General features: G+C 46.1%; 1 protein-coding gene across 2 annotated transcripts in view; it reads left to right on the forward strand.

Annotated features, from left to right (window-relative positions):
- The first annotated feature begins 964 nt into the window (after positions 1–964).
- Positions 965–19,125, forward strand: part of DMRT1 (doublesex and mab-3 related transcription factor 1) — a 62,044-nt gene continuing 43,883 nt past the window's right edge. The window contains exons 1-2 of one of the 2 annotated variants that reach the window (XM_075019667.1): positions 965–1,249; positions 4,118–4,306. In XM_075019667.1, coding sequence (XP_074875768.1) covers positions 965–1,249; positions 4,118–4,306 — 474 coding nt within the window. The remainder of the gene's footprint in view (positions 1,250–4,117; positions 4,307–19,125) is intronic. The other variant, XM_075019666.1, reaches the window with a different exon arrangement.

The following is a 19,125-nucleotide window of genomic DNA, read 5'->3' on the forward strand; positions in this document are numbered from 1 at the left end:
AAGGTGTAACAGAGGAAATATTAATACTGTAAATAATATCTGTAGAGCTGCCTGGGTCTATAAATCACCTAGTGCCGAGTTGGAAGGGGAGCCTATGTAAAAAAGAAAAGAAAAAGCATCTTCCCCTGTCTTCCTCGGCAGAGAACAGCCGCTCCAGCCACCCAGGCCTGCTCCAGGGGTGCTGGTTGCGACGCTGTCTGTCGCCGCAGCCTCGCTGCCTGTGTTCGTGGGGATCACCTGCCCACACGGGTACATACGGACGGAGGTGTGTTTATACCACTTAGGGGTACGGGCGTAAGGGAACCTGCCAGCCGGAGACATAGTCCAGCAAGGCGCCAGAAGCCTCACGAAGGAGAGCAGCCCCCCCGGTGTTGTACTGGGGGGTCACGCCTCTCCCCGGGCCAGGCCACGTTGCCCGCCTAACCAAGCCCGGCCTGCGCAACCCAGGGGAACACGGGCCTTAAAAACGGCCTTTCCGGATCCCGGCTTGCTCCCTCAGACCGCCGTGGACGCGGCCCGGCCCGGCCCCGGCAGGGAGGGAGGGCAGGGAGGCCGCGGGGCGGCCGCGGAGCCGCCTCCGACCGGGGGCCGGGGGCGCGTCGTCGTGCGGGCCCTGCGGACGGCGCGGCTCAGCCCGGCCCCGCCGGCCCCGCCAGCGCGAAGCCGGGGCTTTGGGGCCGTCGCGGCCCAGCACCCGCCGCCCCGACGGCCGCCCCGGGCGGGAGGGAGGGCGGCTCGCTCCTGCACCCCCGGCGCCTGCCCCGTGGCGGGGAGAGGGCTTCGCGGCCGGCCGCACCGGCCGGGAGGGGCCGCGGCGGGAGGAGCGACGCGGGGCTGACCGCCGCCCGCCAAAACGCGCCGCCGGCGTGGGGGGACGGGACGGGACGGGACGGGACGGACGGGACGGGGCGGGGCAGAGCCGCGCCGACCCGACCCCTCGCTCGGCTGGCCCTAGCCCGCCGCGATGCCCAGTGAGTCCCCGGCCTTCAGCAAGCCCCCGGACGCCGCGGGGCCGCGGGGCAAGACGAACGGCTTCGGGAAGACGGCGGGCCGCATGGCGAGCGCCCCAGCAGAGGGGGTCGCCGCCGCGGCGGAGAAGAAGCCGCCGCGTCTGCCCAAGTGTGCCCGCTGCCGCAACCACGGCTACTCCTCGCCGCTGAAGGGGCACAAGCGGTTCTGCATGTGGCGGGACTGCCAGTGCAAGAAGTGCAGCCTGATCGCCGAGCGACAGCGGGTGATGGCAGCGCAGGTGAGCCCCGGGGGCGGCCCGCCGCCGACCCCCGCCGCCGCCTCGGCGGGTTCTGCCCGCCCGGAGCGGGGTGGAGTGGGCTGGGCTGGGCTGGGCTGGGCTGGCCGTCCCGCCGGCGTACTGCCGGCGGCGGGGTCGTTCCTCCGCGCCCCGCAGGGGTTTGGTGCCCGCCGGAGCCCGGCGGTCGGGGCCGCGGCGCGGTGCGGTGCGATGAGACAGCGCGGCCGCGGGGGGAGCCCGGCCCCGGGCTGGAGTTAACACCGCCGTCCGCCTAAGTTAACGAGGCTTTTCGCCGCCTCTCTCTTACGTTAGGTGGGGGGTTGGTTCCTCTGGCAAAAAAACAGGAGGTGCCCCGAAGGCGCGCAGGATTTTAAGTCACGCTGCGCTGGCGGCAGGGGCCGGCGGCAGGGGCCGGCGTTGGGCTGCCCCCCCCGAGCACGCCTGCACGCATCTCCGCCCGAAAATGGGCAGAGCCGCAAGCTGCCGGCCGCCCTGCAGTGCGCGGAGCGGTTTTAACGCCGCCGGGGAGGAGGGCTGCTAGTTAACCTCGAACGGCCGGCTTTCGGCTCGTTTTTTAACCAGGCAGTGGGTAGTCTACCCAGATAATTGGTTAGCGAGAATGTTTTCCACTGGCGGTTTCAGGTCCGGTGTATCTGCTTTTCCTGATGCTAGGTGGCTTTAGTTGAGTGCGTTTCTGAAGTGGCTGGTTTTCTGACAGCGTTGTTTCTGATTTTGCATAGAGCGGCTCTGTAAATAGCAGCGTAGCTCGGTCATCGTAAATCCAAACGAAGACTCGGTGGTGCTCGCTAAGAAACCAAACTGCATCCAGTTCTGCGTACGAATAACTTCGTCCGTTGGGTAGTCCCGCTGAAGTCACAACTCTTTGGCGATGTAAATGGCCGTTGTGTTAGTCCTTGTGATCCTTATCTCGAAAACTTCATTAAGAGGAGTTTTGGGAGCGTAATGGCTACTCGGTGCTTGAGCTCCGTGAGGGGGGTTGCACGTACTCGTTCGTGCAAATAGTCCCCTGCAGACAAATTAGTTGGAAGGCGTTAGGACTACTGGTGCAGGTATAGGCGGTGGCATCAGACCCACCGACCCAGTTTGCAATTAATGTGCGCGCAGAGCTTTGTAATCCCGCATAAAACGAGCGTCCCACTGACAGATTTTAAAAACCTTAGTAGCCCTGGATTAAATCCTTCCCCACTTTTTTACTCCCCCCCTTCCCCCACTGCAACTATTCAGTGCAGGTATCCTAAGTGTCCCCTGAAACCACGGGGAGCTTTCGTTCATTTAGATAATTTCTCTTTGTCTGCAGCGTGGCAGTCCAGAAGTTGTTGTTATGCCCACGTTAATGTGCTTTCTCTGCCTGGTGAGAACCACGGAATAATAAACTTGGATCCCTTTGCTACCTGCCTCGGGGGAGGGAACATGAAATGGGGTATTCCCCACACAAGTGTCCCCTTCTGCACAGACTGTTTTTCCGGCTGCCCAGCAGCTTCTGTCAGCCTCCTGGTAGCAGATTCTGGTCGTGGTCCTCCTGGGGGTTTTCTCTTCCCTGCGTAGTACTTGAAAGTGGCTTTGAAAGCCTCCCTAACTAAACCTTATCTGTGTAGGAGTTACACGTTGAAAGTCTGTCTTTCCCCCTTACAATATCTTTCTGCAGTAAGCCTCTTGGCACTGGTGGAATTTTACAGTTCAAGGTTACTGGCTTGTGAAGTCAAAGTTACCCGTGGTAGTTGCAAGTCTACCCCTCCTGTTTGGTATGTGTTTCTTGCAAGAGATATTAATTTCTCTAATGGTATTATGTATCTGCATTAGAAGAATGTTGCTGTTGGACGTGGAAATGGAGGGAAGATCCTGTCCAAGTTACTCAGGAGAATTTCCAGCAAGAAAAGCCCATGATCCCAGTCTGTAGGTTCAAGGTTCAAATACAGATGCAAATCAGTCACCTGGCAAGTTGCAGGATATGTAGCTGTAAGGCCCCCAGTGTCATATATACTGCCTGGACATGTATCACGACTTGGCATGGGTGGACAGCTGTGCAAAATTGATCTGCCAGTTCACATGAGGCAGGAGGGGTCCTCTGTATCTTCAGTAAGCAACAAATATGGTTTGTTTGCACCCATGTCCAGACTGTGTAGTGCCTGTGGACTTGGCCAGTGCTGGCTAGGCTTTGGAATGTCATCAGTGTTGGGAAAGAAGTGGGGAGCTCCTGCTGCTCCAGGCCTGGCCAGCTACCTGCAATGTCTGTGACACTGCCTGAGATGCTCGCAGGGTAGTTCCCTGCATTTGCCGTGCTTCTTCCATGATGGCTGTCTGTGTACAGTGTACTGAAATTCCTTTGAAGGGCTAGATTTCCAGCAAAGAGCCAGTGAGGGAGCCCAGCAGCCTTGGACAGAGGAGCAGAGTGCAGGTATAAGTCCTTTTGAAGAGCTGCTTTATATTGATGAAGAGGCACAGCAGGGCCCTGCAAGTAGGTTAACTTCTTATCCCCGGCAGCTGTGTATCAACAGAGAAGAGGGTAGTGACTACACTTTTCACAGTAAGCTTTGCCCAAGAGCAACTGTCTTGGGTGAGTGTGGTCAGTTTTAATACATCTTCATGTGGCCTCATTGGAGGAAGATGTATATGGCACCAGCATTTCATAGGTTTGTTCAGGTATGTTTGGACACAAAAAGGGGTTGGTTTTAAATAGCTTTATAACCTCCTTTATATCCTCCTCTACCCACTGGCTGGATTGTGACATCAACACCATAGAGAGTACAAAGAGGAAAAAACAGCCTTGAGTTTGAGTCTTTTGTTGTTGCCATTATAAATTGTGCTCAAGCCAGAGAGCATGCCGTACATCTGTCTTCTTGTTCCTAGGTTGCGCTGAGAAGACAGCAAGCTCAGGAAGAGGAGCTGGGAATCAGCCACCCGGTGCCCTTGCCCAGTTCCCCCGATACGTTCGTTAAGAGGAACAGTGGTGGCAGCTCTTGTCTCTTGTTGGAAAGCGGCAGCCCTGTGCACTCGGTGAATACAGCCATGATGGCAGCTGGCACAACATCAGGTAAAGTGCTGGGAGAGCGATGCTCACTGCTGGGGGCGAGGGCTGACGTTGCTTACGACTGCCTGCTGTTGCACCTCTTCCCCTGCCTGCAGTGGCGGGGTTGTGGAGGGTCCCCTCTCCAGGAACGGCGTTGCACTGTTGATGTGGTTAGCAAAAGGGAAGAACCCAAGGTCAGTCTTTCATATTTTAGTTGATTATTTCTACTTGAAAATCAAAAATTAATTTGGTATAGACTGGTGCTGTAATTGAATTCAGTAGGGTGTATACCTGCAAGTACAGATTTGTGAGGAGGTTTTCTCCTTTCTCCCAATATATGTGCTCCTGCCACAGTCCTGGCAACTGCGTGTTGGCTGCCGGGGTATCTTCTTCAAAACCGGGGAGTTTTCAGCATTGTATAGGAGCCAAGTATGTAGGTAATATCATTGACCCCAGCAGCAGAGAGCTGCCTGCTTTACATGTTTTGATGTGGTGGTACATCTGTTGTGTGTGGCCGCGTGTAATAACTACAAAAGACTGATGCAGTCCTTCCACCCTGCTGCACCTTACTGTATTGCATTAAGCCCTTGTAAACAACAAAAACCCCCACCAAACCAAAATAAAAAAAATCAAAACAGTATTTTTCTGCAGATTCAGTATAACCATGGCTAAGCACAACCGAGACTTAAAGGCACAGAAGTGAAGACTCTAGGCAAAGTGCTTTTTTCCTATGCAGAGCTTATGCCTGACAGATACAGCAATTAAATAAGTATAAAAATGAAACTAATGTAACTGACTTCTGTATAGACAGAAAAAAGAAAAGAGCAAACAAACATAGAGGAAAGGAAAGGGAAATTTCCTTCATTTTTAATCATCTGTGCTGATGTCAATAATACAGATGAATATAATTCCAGCTTAAAAAGATGCTTCTAAAGTGGACAATGCCTTGCATTAACTTATAAAAGGACAGCGCATATGTGTATCTGTCAGACAACATCACTGTTTTGTGGGCCATTTAAAAGACTTGTTGGATGGATTTGTTGCATCCATTGCAGACAAGCAGTTTCAGACCGATGTGGAGGAATTTCTTTGGGAAGCTTTTAGAAGAACTGGTTGATAAAACAATAAATAGCTTTTTATTATTTTTTTTGTTTTCATTATTGCAGTCATGTTAGTGTCACCTTTGAATCGATGCAATTACTCCTTTCATATTTGGATTACTGCATGCTTTGTCTATAGACATGGAAAAAGCTGGCTGAAGATTAAAGTAGTATATTCAGTAATGTATAGAGATTGTGTGTAACTCAGGAGAACAAGAAAATCCTTGCTTGTACAGAGAGGCCAAAAAATGAAATTGTCTTACTGGCAACAAAATTTGCATAAGCTTTACTCTTAATGTTTTTAAAATGTCAGTGGAGGTATTTAATTTATTAACCCCACTTTAATAATCTCTTATTAATTGAATTAAATTGTGGTCTTCAGTGAAAAACATTCATTAAACAAGCTTAAGGCAATTCACGTCCTTGAATGAAGACTTTCATGAAAACATGAAAGTGCTTAATTTTAAAGTAATTTATTTGAAATTTTTTGGTGAAAAAAATTGTAAATGCTTTGCAGTCATCTTTCTTACAGTGGATTTTTCTTTGTGAGCATTTCAAATACATTGTTTCTCAAGCATTTTGCTAAATAACTGTGGGTGGGTGACAACATTTAAAATACATAGATTAATCTCCAGAGAGAAGATGTGATTCCAGCCAAGAATCAAGGCAGGGTCAGGTTTGTTCACCAGAAATGGAAGGATCTGGGGATGAATATGAAATTGGGTTCATAACTTTGTTTTTAGGCTTCTAGGTAGCAACAGAAATTCATGCTTAGCTCAAAAGCAACTGCACTGCATGAAGTTCTGTCCCAAATAATTTTGATAGGTTCATCTGTTGAAAGCAGTGTAAAGTACTCCTGGGTATGGATTTAACAGCACCGGTGACTGCGTGCTGGCTCTGAAGCTGCAGAAGGTGCTCTGCGTTCAGCCAGACCTGTAGGGTGGCTTCATCAGATGTCAGAGTACAGGCTTCACCCTGAAAAGTCTGATTTTTCAGTGAGGAACACTGCTTAAATATTATGATGCTTTCTTTTTTTAGCATATAAAGATAATTTGTTAGATAAGGAACTGCCAGGTGTGATGTGACATTAAGTTCTTGGTTTAGGTATCAGGTTGTTTCAGGAGCAGCTGCTCAAAGGATTCTTGCGTTGGTGTTTTACCATTTTACTGGTACCCTCAACTGCAAGCAAATGAGAGACCCTGTTGGAGCAAGTGTCACAGTGTCTCAGTTTGGTAGGCTGAAATGCTGATTTTGCAAGAATTTACAGTAATCATTAAGGCAGGCAGAGAGAGTGAAACCCTTTGTGGCAGGGGAAGTCAGCAGCTCCCTGCAAGCCCCAGGGGAACCAGTGGATCCTGGAAGTGCAGCGTGCCCTGTCCGACACACGTTAGACTAGGCAAGAGGTGGTTTTGACAGTGGTAATTCTCTTCCTCCTGGAATTTTTTGGCTTCACAAGAGCAATTCTTGTTTTGGACTCCCATCACACAGAGCGTTGTTTGCCAGCAGAGGAATAATGTGTTAAGGAGTCACACAAAGTGCCAGAGAGAGAGTCTTTCCTCGCTGTATCTATTTTATCAGCAGATCAGAAATACTGTGACACCTGGAGAGGCCAGAAACAATTTTTCAGATCCCTTCATGACATGCTGTTTTTGAAAAGGGGAGAAATGAATTATCATGGTCACAGCATAGGGGTTTGTGCATTTACAATCTCAGGCTTGGAAACCGTGTTTACTTTGGATGGACCGTATCTTCCCCAATCAAAAGCAAACTGGGAATTTGCAGGTTAGTTGGAACTGAGCAGGCTGTGGTCACAGGGCATTAGCAGAGCCTCTTGCGAACAGGTTTTGTAGTTTCTGTGCATTTTCCCTCAAAAAGTTGTAGGTTGCTGAGAGCAAAGGCCATTTAATTGTACAGAGCAGCAAAAAGTCGTGATCCCAGGACATCTGAGGTAATGGTCCTTCCTTCTGTAGGGTGAGTACATCTTGTTAGATTAACTAGCGTGCAAAACTCAGGAAAAGACTATGGTGAGGCATTTAAAATGTGCCTTTCAGACACACTCAGTTTATAAAACCTGGGTTCTTCCCTGTTCCATGTCAGTTTGGTGCCTCGGCCATTTTAATATGTACAAGTCACCGTGGGGTGGGGAAGTGTGATCATGAAACACCTTTGAGAGAGTTGCTCACACAGAAGGAAGGAGACAGTGCATTTCACCTTTCCTCCCATTTTATTTGGTCTTTGTCACAGACTAAGGGTAATGTTTGGCATTTGGTGAATGGGGTGGGGCGGCTGCAACATATATCACCTGATGACTGGAAAGTGCTGGAAAGCATCCCCTCTTTCTGCTGCTCTGTGCTCATGTTGGCCCAATTTAGAAGCATCCAATATAGATGGGATTACTGTATGATGGTAAATGTCAGCTCCTGCTCCTGTGCTCTGCAGTGGTTGATTTCCCATTGGCTTTGCAATGACTATTAATAATGACATTGTTCAGGTGTCTTCGTAGTGTCACTGGTTGACAAGTTAAACATCATTGTCAGCAATTGTGAGTAATAAGCTTGCACTTGTTATTTCCCTTTGCTACATTTATTATGCGTGACGGAAACAAAATAGTGTTCTTTTTACATTTCTCTAAGTGGGTGCTGCCTTAACTTTGGAACTCTTTGAGGATCAGATGGATTTTTATCTGCTCATAAATACACACTGTTGTGGGGTCAGCAGTAATACTATGGCTAATGAATGGTATTGAGATCCCTGTGAACTTGCAGTGCCCTAGATGCCTCCGAAAACTGTACCTTGCCTTCTTTACTCTTCCTGGTGTTATCTTTTGCATTGACCTTTTCTACGACACTGTATTGTGATTTCAAAAATTGATGCTGTGAACTTGCAGATGTTGTTCTGCATAGGTAATGAGGTAAAAACCCAAGTTATTGTAATTGGAAAATACCATGGACTGGTTTTAAAAAAAGTGAGAAATTTTCTTTTTGAAAGAAAAGTCCATTTAAGTCTTCACAGTGTCATATGCTGTCATAATTTCAATTTTGTCAAAAAAGTCTTATTTTAGTCAACTGATGAGCAACATGAGGAAGCTGCCATGGACATTTCACCATGAGAGTGCTTAAGCACTGGAACAGGTTGTCCAGAGGGGTTGGGGAGCCTCCATCCTTGGGGAGATTCAAAATTTAGCTGGATAGTGCCTGAGCGACATGATCTAATTGGGAAGCTGGCCCTGCTTTGAGCAGAGTTTGGGCCAGCTGGCCTCCAGAGGTCCTTTCCAAACTAAACTATTCTGTGAATCTATGAAATACCCTCTTTTTTGTATTGACATTAAGTCAACATATTGAAATTTGAAATTCAGCCAGCCTCAACACTGATAACATTTGCAAGCCTGGGAGAGAAATTGTGACTCTTTTGACCTAAACGCATTCGATGACTAAATCCAAGATAGATTTCAGCAGAAAACTAGCATCATGGGGGTTGTCAGGTGGCGGAGAGGATGGCTAGTTCAGGTGGCAGCAGCCTCAGCAGGGCTGAGCGGTAAGGAGAAGGAGGCATTAGCTGCTTTGCCTGCCGGTGCCACGGCTACCTTGATGGCTACATGTCCTCAGAGATCTTGGTGGGTCTGCAGTGGTTACTGGTCCATCATCCTGCTCTTTCCTTTTGGCTTTGTCTCCTTGTTACTTTCTAACGATGATTTTCTCCTGCTGCACCCACTACTACTTCGTCACCAGTTTTAGTTGCTGGCTGCTTCCTGGTCCTGCCAACTCTCCTTCAATACTGAGAGCCAAGCAGCCCCATCCACTGCTTCCTGGTGCTTTTCCCCAGCTTCTCCCACAGCCAGCAAATCTCTGTTCAAAAGAAAAGAGTGTAGTTGAACATGATGTGTCTTTACTGGATTGTAACAGCTGGCAAAGAAGTAAGTTTTGCATCCTTCACCTGTGAATAACTTTCCATCCATAATCATCTGTTTTTTCTCCAGTTGGTTACAGTTAAGATGAGAGAAAAAGAATCTCATTTGCATGTGTCTCTTGTAAGAGTTTGTGAACTGTGTTATCTCTCTTGCTTTGGCGTTATTTCCACAGCATGAGTTTGTCTTGGGAAGCAGTTGCTGGGGATGGTCTGTCTGTATGGTGTCTTTTGCAGTTGCTAAATCTCTTTCAAGCTGGACTAGGCAAATATTCAAGGAGTGTTTCGCTTTGAACAATCTTTCCTTTGTTTAGGATAAAACCTTCCCCTAACAGGCTTTTTTAATTTCTGACTACAACTAGGTAATAAACGAAGCACTCTGCAGTAATTTTTTTTTTTTTCTGCTTTGTAATTTTCAGTTCCTACTGAAATCATGTGTGTTTTGCTCGGAGTTGTTTAAAAAGGCATTGCTTGTGAAGCAAGGGGGGCGTTTCTGCCTGTCTCTGCTGCTTTGGTTTAGCCGTACTTGGAAAAGCTGCAAAGGAGTTTTGAGCATCTCATTATACAAGGACATAGATAAATCTGAAAGGGTAGAGGGAAGGGTGACAAAAATGATGTATGACTTGTAGAAAAGGAGACTAAGGGTGGATATAACAGTCTATAAATATTTGAGAGGTAATAATATGGAGGAGGGGGAGGGATTATTTACAGTGCTTGAGACAGCATAACAAGGAGCAACGGCTTGAAACTAAAAAAGACAAAATTAAATTAGACAGTAGACACTTTTTCTCCTAACTAGAAGTGCAATTAGCAACGGAGTGACCTGCATAAGGACAAGGGGGTAAGTGAAGCATAATCAGGAGAGGTGTTTAAGAGTGTGTTAGATTATGATCTCAAGTGATTAATACAGGGGTAAACTCTGATCAATGTGCAGGTTAGACTAGATGACGGAAATCTCCTGCAGCTTTGTCATCTCCTATATGATTCATTGCCTCTGGCTATTGTTTGACTGTGTTAAATAAATCATAATGTTACAGGGTTCTGCATCCCTGATTAGATGTTTCCAGTTAATTCTCCAGTGCTGGAGCTTGCAAAGCTTGCCCTTTCCCTGCTCCTCCTTTCAAGCAATATTCGTTCGTGGTCTTTGCATCTTCATGTGCGTGTGTGTGTAGGTGCCTGTGTTTTAACTCAGCTAATGTCTGAAGTGCCATACGTGTTTATTCATTGAGGAACAGACTCTGTCAAAAGTGTGGCATTTCTGTTGTGTTGGTGAAACAGATAGAACTAGCTGTGATTTTCAGGGTTAAGTAGCTAAAGAAAAAGTTTTATTTTTCCTTTCAGGCTTTCAATGCTGTCTGAAGCTTCAGTGGAAGTGTAAAAATAAATAGTAGTGTAAAACGATTTGGAAAACCTCAGAGAAGATTGCTTTTCTTTTTCTGTGCAAGTGGTACTGTGGGGCTTGCCCAGGGCTGTCTTCACCAGAGGCAGGGGCTGGGCAGAGCTTTCTGCAGTGTGTTGGGGAAGCAGAGGTGCCGGGGGACCAGCCGTGACCTACCCAGACCCAGTTACTTCAGGAGAGAAGGGCTGCTCAGCCCCAGGGCTTCTGTGACTGCCTTTTGACCAGAGGGCTGGAGGGGAAAACCCACAGGCAGCTCAACAGGTATTTCCATCCTTCTTTCACGTTTCAGAAGAGCTTTTTTCCCCTAAAGAATTGAGATTTTTTTGTATGTGTGCATTTTCCAAAATCTTTCACTGTAGGGCTTTCTGTGTTTGCAGCATCTTTCTGTCTGCCTTTTCTCACACCAGGAGAGGTTTCCAGGCATAAAGCTACAGGTTAGAGTGAGGTCCGTGACGAGCAGCATTTGCTGTGTGCTGAACAGGCTTTACCGTGTACTGAACAGGCTTTACCGTGTACACTGTCCTTGCACCCGGGTGCTTGGGGTTTCTCTTCCCACTGAAGGCCAGTGGGGCTGGTGGGCAGCCCCTATTGTTCTTTGTGCCTTGGAAGCTCTTCTGTCACACTGGCATTTGCGTATGTGCATTCACGTTTAGAGAGTTTTCTGTGCCAGCTTGTGGTTTCCATTTGTCATTATGAACACTGAGATGAGGAATGGAGCAGGAGCAGAAGATGTACTAAGAATTTTCTATCCATGGGCACATGATTACAGTATTTGCTGCTAACCCCTTGTTCCTTTCTGTGTCCTTGAAACAGTTACTATGGCTTATCTGAATGTGTGGGGCTTTCTTTTCATTTTTAGAAAAGATAAAAGTGGGGAGTGAAGGAGTTGAGCGCCTTCTTAACTGAGCACTGGCATGTTTTCTTGCTTTTTCTAATTTTTACGTGCTTTCTTATACCTTGAAGACTGCTTTAATTTGCTTTATTTATCAACTAACTTCCTGATTCAGCCGGTTGGCCCCTTTTCGATTTTAAGTAGACTTGTCACTTAATGACATGGGGACTAAAAAGCGGTTTTGAAGGTTCTTTTATAGGAACACTTTTTCATTTGCTTTTCTGATTCCCCCTTTTTTTTCTTTTTCTGAACTTTTCTAAACTTTCTCCTTAGTTTGAGTACCTGCTAGCCTTAATCAGAGTTGTGAATACATCAGTTAGTTGAGTACAAACATTGTTCATGCACTTCTGTCCTGTGCTTTCCTGAAGAGCTTGCAGAGAGTCAGTTAAGCACTGAGCTTCTCTTCCTTTGGAATGAGTTTGGGTTCCCAGTTATTTTATGGTTTTTTTTCCCCCCAATTCCTGTCTCTAGTCTCTATTTGTACTATTTCTATTGCTTACAGCATAGGCCACCATTTGCTGACTTGGATGCCTATAGTCATGGGCACAACTGAACCTCAGCTGATGTAAGCCACTGTAGTTCCAGTCACTGTGCATTTCTGTCTGTTAGCTGGGCATGAACAAAATCCATTAGTGATCAATTTGCATTTGCATGGAAGCAGATTTTGTGAGTGCAGATGTTGTTGCATCCATGCAACACTGGCCATCGTGTACAGAAATGATGCACGTGCATGTGATTTTTGCTCACTTGCCCAGGCCCAGTGGATGTCTACAATGGTTGTTTACCACTCCTGATATTAGTTTTTCCATCACGTATTAGGTAGACAGAGTGAAAAAGCCCTCCTGTTATTTCTAGCTGGTCTTTTTTAGAAACCTTTTGGGCTTCTGTCATCATATAGCTTATAACCAAGCATGGACTCCAGCTAATTCCAACCATCGTCCTACTCCCTTTATTATTTTTAGTGTGAGCCATAATGATTTTATCCCAGTCATATTTCCTCCAAGGTCTCCTATCTCAGACACTTGTAAAGCCTTCCCTCCCTTCTGATGTTCTCTTTGATCTCTTGTTAATGACTTAAATCCCTTTATGTTTAATCCACACCGAGTTTCTTTCTTCTCCTCTCAGTTTGTTTCTTTGCACCTGGAGGTGTCCGGGCTGTCTTCCATCACTGCCTAGAAGTCTAGTTTTCGTTCGGAATTTCCTTTCTCTTTTAAATTTCTTACTCTATTTTTTTAAAGTTGGGTTGATTTAACTTTTGCTCCCATTACACACTTCAGTAGCATGTTGGATGTCTGAATGCAATGAGTTAAATGTTTGTAAATTCCTTTCTCAAATCAGGTATCATAAGATGAATAATAATCTGTATACATATATATGCACACATAGTAGTCATACTCCCAGCTGTTATGCTGAAGATTGAAAATGGCACTTGTTTCTCATGCTCTTAATTTTCTGAAGCACTAATTTTATTGGTCCTGATCCTGTTAGCTGTCAAGCCTGCTAATAATTTTAGACATGTAAATAATCCTGCTGTCTCAATTCAGCGTGAACAAGCATATGCTGGCACATTAAAATAGTGTGTAGCATCTTCACAGATTCAAAGCCACATTCAAAGATTTTGAGTGCTTTTTCTCTACTAAAGCCTTTTTTTTTTTTGCCAATAAAAATTTGAATACAATCACTATAGCTGTATTATAAAGACCAAAAGTGCAAGTAAGGAAGGAGCAAGCATTGCCCCCCAGCTCACATAAAAAGGTCAACTACTATGCTCTAGTTAGTGGCAGAAGATGTTGAAAGTGAAATTTGCTGCTGTGTACATCTTATTGAGGACCTGAAGCTTGCATTAAGTGTGGGTATAAAAATTATTTTCTGTAGGTTTTATTTCTTCAGCTGTATTAGGAGGATTTTTAAGTTGCATGTTAAATGTTTGCAGCAGATCATTTTTATTAAGTGTATGCTAAATGTGAACAAAATGTGCCCTCTCCAGTTCCACTGAAATCAGTGGTGGTATTTCAGCTCCTCTTAGCTGGAGCTGGATTAGGGCTGTGTGTATGACTGGGAAACTCATTATGCCAAGCTGCAGTCTTCTGGCTGGGATTTCTCCCTTCTTGTCTTTTTTCTCCCAAATCACATTTTCCTTTGAAGAAAAATTGTTCTGTGTTAAGTTTGAAATTAACTAAAAGTCTTAAATTTGGGAGGTTTTTTGATTGTATTTAGGAACACACACACACGCAGTTAAAAGTCATTTGACCCATTATGGGATAACAATTCTAGGTGTGGAAGAGAGGAAGAAATGCTCAATCATTTTTTCAGATCTTTGCTTTGAAGAAAGGCAGCCAATGTTGCTGTATGTGGAGATGGTGACATTCAGCTTTCATTTCCAGCAGTAACTGAAATCAGCAGGATCGGATTACTTGCATGCAGTATTAAAAAAAACCCAACCAAAAACCAACAGAAAACTTGGCTGAGCATCTCTCTGGTCCATTAATGCTGATTTCCAGTAAGTCTTTTAACACTGGGGAAATTCCTAAGGCCTGGAAGAAAGCTGATGTCATGCCAGCATTTAAGAAAAGCAAGTGTGGTGGGATGGGTGGCTACAAATCCCTCAGCCTGACATCAGTTTTTGTGAAAAGAGCAGAAAAGTCCGCAGCAGACTGAAATGTGTGGGAGGGGGAGAAATGCGACTGTTAAAGGATGCTTACACAATGTGAATTAACAGGAGTTTATGGGTAAAAGATTCTGTCAAGTTAGTAATCTTTTATCATTACAAAATTGCTTGACAAAGTGACATATTGATGCAATCAAACTCTGCAAAGCATTTGATTATTGTATCCCCTGACATCTTGATTAGGAAACTCAATTGACAGAAAATCAATATTGTATGTGTTACATGGTTTTAAGTCTATCAGTCTGAAAATGTAGGTCTGAGTGGGGAAGCTAGTGCGGTGGTGTTTCTGGAGAAGTCTCACAGGGACCTGCTCTTGTCTGTAAGCTGTGTGGTCTTCCCATTGGTATCTTAGAAACAAACCTGGAATCGCCACAGGTCACCTTGGTGGGTGATGGAAAGGTGCACGGGCTGGTAAGCAGTGGAGAAGACGTAAGTGCACTGTGGGAGAGTTGGCTAGATGGTTGGTCACATGCAAACAAGAGCTGCTTTAACCCATACCAGAAGTGAAAAACAGAGGAGTCTGTCCCTAAGAAACATTGTCACCGCAGAGGAGCTGGAGGCCACGAGGGTACTATGCTGAACATTAGTGGTTCCTGGTGGAAAAGGATGACCAAAGACTGGTACAGTCCTTTAAGACAGACCTGTGATGGTGGGAAGGAGGCTTGTTGTCTTCTGTGCCTGAAACTGGGCAGGTGCCTGTGGGACTAGTGGGACTCCTTACGTGGTGACATTGTACATACAGGAAAGTGGGCTCTCAACAGATATTGGAAGGGAGATCGTTAGTGGTTATTAAGCAAGCATACCACACTAGGCTCAGGAACGTCACTGAGCCAAAAATGATGGGAGACTGGGAGAGGGGGCGAGGGAGTTAGCACGTTCGTTTGCCCTGTTCCTACTGTTCCCTAGGCTTCTCTTTATAGCTGGTGGTGGGGATACAGCCATGGTCTGAACCACCACACTTGGGTTTGAACTTGGAAGGGCTCAGACAGGAGACGCAGGAATGATTAAAAGACCAGAAAACACATCCTGAGGTGAGAGGCAGCAGTTTATTTTGCCCTTTAGTGACCCTCTCATCTAAGATTTCATTAATCCCCATATGATGGTTCTGAATCGCTTGTGCCCTTGCCAGACTAGACCAGCTCAAGTTGAAGTTTCTGTGTCGATTCATGGGATGGGTTTTGACGTCGTGAACAGAAGTGTCATGTGGATGCAGAATCCCATGAAAAGCTTGTGTGTTGGTTGCATCCATGGCGGGGCTCAAGCAAGGCAATAATGGACAGCCTTAATTCTAGGATCTCCCAGATTTTCTTGAAATGCTTTCTTGCTGCTTAACTTTTATCCTAGAGTGCCTCTTTATGGCAAATGTCGTTCTTGGTAAGATGTGCTGTTCCACTTAGGACAGGTTTAGCCCTTTGTAGGTGGAACTGGAAAAGCTTATTCCACTTTGCTCAAATGACGACTCCAGCATTACTCCTAGAGGGAAGAAACAAGTAATGCGCATTCCTTCACGGTGAAAATGGCTGTTGTTCTGGCAGTGGAGTAAACCCTGAGAAGCAGGAGAGCGCAGCCGTTGATGTCTTGGCGGATAAAGCCATCTTCTGCCCCCAGGACGTGTGCCCTGCACCTGCAGACACTGCTGCCATTGTGCCCACTCCTTCCCAATAACACGGGTTGAACTTGGGGTCCAGCTGCTTTGTCCAGTGAGGGGTGTTGCGGGCCACCCCAGCTCTGCCCTAGCTGTCAGAGAGCTGCTGCAGGAAAGGTGCAATGACTGGGGTTTTTTGTCTTGGGGTGGTGGGAGGAGGTGAAGAGTGTGGTAGGAGTTGGCAGGTGATAAATGCCCAGGTGAGGCATGGGCCATGATAAGGAGGTGGGGTAGATCAGTCCCTGCACTTCAGCGCCAGGGAGAAGGCCAGGAGCCTGCAAGAGGCTCAGAGTTGTTGGACCATGCATTTTTTTCTTTTTTTTTTCTTCTTTTTTTTAAATGTGTATTTCTGCTATGAGAAGAAAGCCCTATCTCTGCTGAGCAACTGTGTTCCCTGGGTACAGTTGGAGAGGTACCTATGGACTGTGGTTGCAGTAAGCTGTTTTGGCTATGATTTATTCTCTTTAGACTGGACTGCTTTTAGCCCACGTGTCTGATATGGCTGATAACAGATTTTTCTACCTCTCCCTCTAATAGATGTTAGTTGGAGCGCAGCTGGGCACCCAGGGCTGTTTGGGCAGGCGATCCCAAACAAAGAGGAAAAAGAACTGCTGGATTTGACATTTGAGCTTACAGTGGGGTCGTAGCATTGTTGACAATTGGGGGAGGGAGGAAAAACCATGCTTTTCTCAAAAGCTTTCTGGTCAAAACAATTGGGAGGACTGCAGAGATGGTTTTCCATGGGTGTGAATGAGAGTAGGACATCCCCGTAAGTCTCAGAAACCAGGCTCCAGGACAGGGGTACAAGTGCAAGCTCCCCTGCTGCTCTGGGGACCATGATCTTTGCCTGTGTTTGCTGGCTCATCTTGAACACAGGGTGACTCTTCCTTGCACTGCTGTTAAGGTCTCCACCGCCCCGCTGCCTGAGAGCCAGCACAGAGCGGTGGACCAGAGGCCTGCAAACTGTGGAGAAATGCAGAGAAGGGTTTTGTCTTCACAGCAGCTCGGGTAGCCATCTCTTAGGGTCTGAATTCAGGGATGCTTTCAGGAGTCCAGGGTCCCTGTTTTCTTCACTCTGCTTTTAGGGAGAAGCCTTTCATGGGCAGATCTGAAAGGCCTGATTCTGCATACCTTGTGCTACAGTAATTTATACCGTGCACTTTCAGTCCAAAGTGAGTACCTGATCCTTTGCATTCCCTTTTATTTGTCATGATGGCAGAAAAGTGTCTCAGATTTTCTTCTGTTTGGGAAATTTATTTAATTACATGGTTCAAAAGCATCAAAATTCTTTTTTTACTAGAATTTGCTAAATGATAATTCCTTAAATGTCTCTCTTCAGATGGCAATGTGGGTTGAGGGTTTTATACATATAAGCACCCGAAAGAAAGGTTTTAAGATAAAGCATACTCTGGAGTATATTGATGAAAAGAGGACCAAGGGGAAGACAAAAATCAAGATGCACAGAGTCAGCTTTCTTGTTTTCTTGAGAGCCCTGCTTCTCTGTAGGGTCTGACTCCAGTGTCCCTACGAAGAAGAGGGACATAGTGTGTGGACTCAGAGTGCGGTGAGAATGCTAACCGAAGCGAATGGTACTGGGGTGCAGGTCAGTGCCTGGTACTTCTCTGTGAGCTTTGAGAGCAGTGGAGACGAAAACCTCATCCTTTGTGTGTTCACATCAGTATCAATAAAGGACAATCCCTGTGAATCTAATATTGGACCAAATTTGTCTCTTAGGAACCTGCACTGCATTGACAGAAGCTGTAAATTAGGGAGATGGTGGTGGTGTTTAAAGCCCTCTCTCTGCTTACTGAAGGAGCAGTAAATGGGCTTCTGTGTGAAAGAGCAGGGCTCAGCAGAGTTACGCTGGTGTGAAAAGAAGCCGAAATGGTGGAATCAGGCTCTGGGGAGGGAGAGGACAAACAAAAAAGGTGGCATTGGAGTGGGGAGCAGCTGGTACCTTCTCCAGAGCCTGATGTTCAGGCTTAGCCATGTGCTGCTGTTGTGTTCCTCAAATTCCCGTTGAGAGTCTCCAGCCTCTTCCCGTTCCCTTCCTTCTCTTACTAAAGAGGTTTCCTTTCCTCTTCTCATTTTAGCTAAAGCAGGGAGTGGGAATGGGGAAGGTGTTAGTGTGTAATATTTTGTACAGTATCACTATGCAGGGTACAAATAATAAATCACACACTACATGCTTAGACAATTTACTGCCGGCTTTTGTATGTGCTGTGACAAGTGCTCAAAAGGTCAAAAAAGCTTCCTTAACAAATTTGATAAGATAATGCAGTGAGCTGTAACAGCATAAAGTCCTGGGGGCCATAGACCAGAATAGAAGAAATAATTATGCATGGTAATGGGTAATTACAGATAATGGTCTTTTTTGGGGGTGGCAGAAAATACACAGCCCCACAGCCTTGCTTGGAATGAACATTGTCTAGCACATTAACTTTATAGCAAGCTAAAAGTTCAATGCTGGAACAGAAGATAATCCGCAACTTCTAATGGGAAGAGAACAGAAATACTCCTCTCAAAGGCAGAGCAAGCGTGCGGGTTTTGCTTCCTCGGGAGTCAGAGTGTCTCAGCAGAAAGTAAGCAGTTGTGCCAGCTTTCTTTGACATCTGAAATAGCTCTGTCATGATTGTCTGGTGGGAGAAACATATTGTTCCAGTGTTTCTGATTATGATGTTAGGGAGTGATTTCAGATTGGCCTCATTCAAGGCTACTGTCTGACCTCAAAGCCAGCTATGAATTGAACTAATACATTGCGAGACTTAATATTGCCAGACCAGTTAATAGGAGTGTACTGATGCTTTATATACTGAGCAAGGAGAAATTGTCATGTGCGGATCCAAGACTCTTTTGAGGTCTTAAGGCAAGTGTTTCCTGACTGAATAATTGATTTGTGTTTTAATGGCACAGCTGTCTCCTGCCACAGAAGGTTGCTTGCAGGAAGATATTAATGCTGCAGTGATGAAAACAGTCATTCTGAATTGAAAACTACAGGAAATGTAAACTACCAGAACCTGAACTCTGCTCACTGGTCAATGGCTATGCCTACCTCTTCTTGAGTAAATGTGTTGCTTGAGTAGTCACAGTTCTTGTACATTTTCAGTGGCATGTCTGTGTATGTATAGAGTCTGTGTAGGCATAGAGAAATAAAAGCTGCTAACCACAGGTGTATGTAAGAACTCATGTCAATAAATGCAAGGAGTGAAATTCTCTTAATTGCCACACTGCATATACAGAA

Source organism: Buteo buteo, chromosome Z (genome assembly GCF_964188355.1).
Source record: "Buteo buteo chromosome Z, bButBut1.hap1.1, whole genome shotgun sequence".
NCBI classification, from domain to species: Eukaryota; Metazoa; Chordata; class Aves; order Accipitriformes; family Accipitridae; genus Buteo; species Buteo buteo.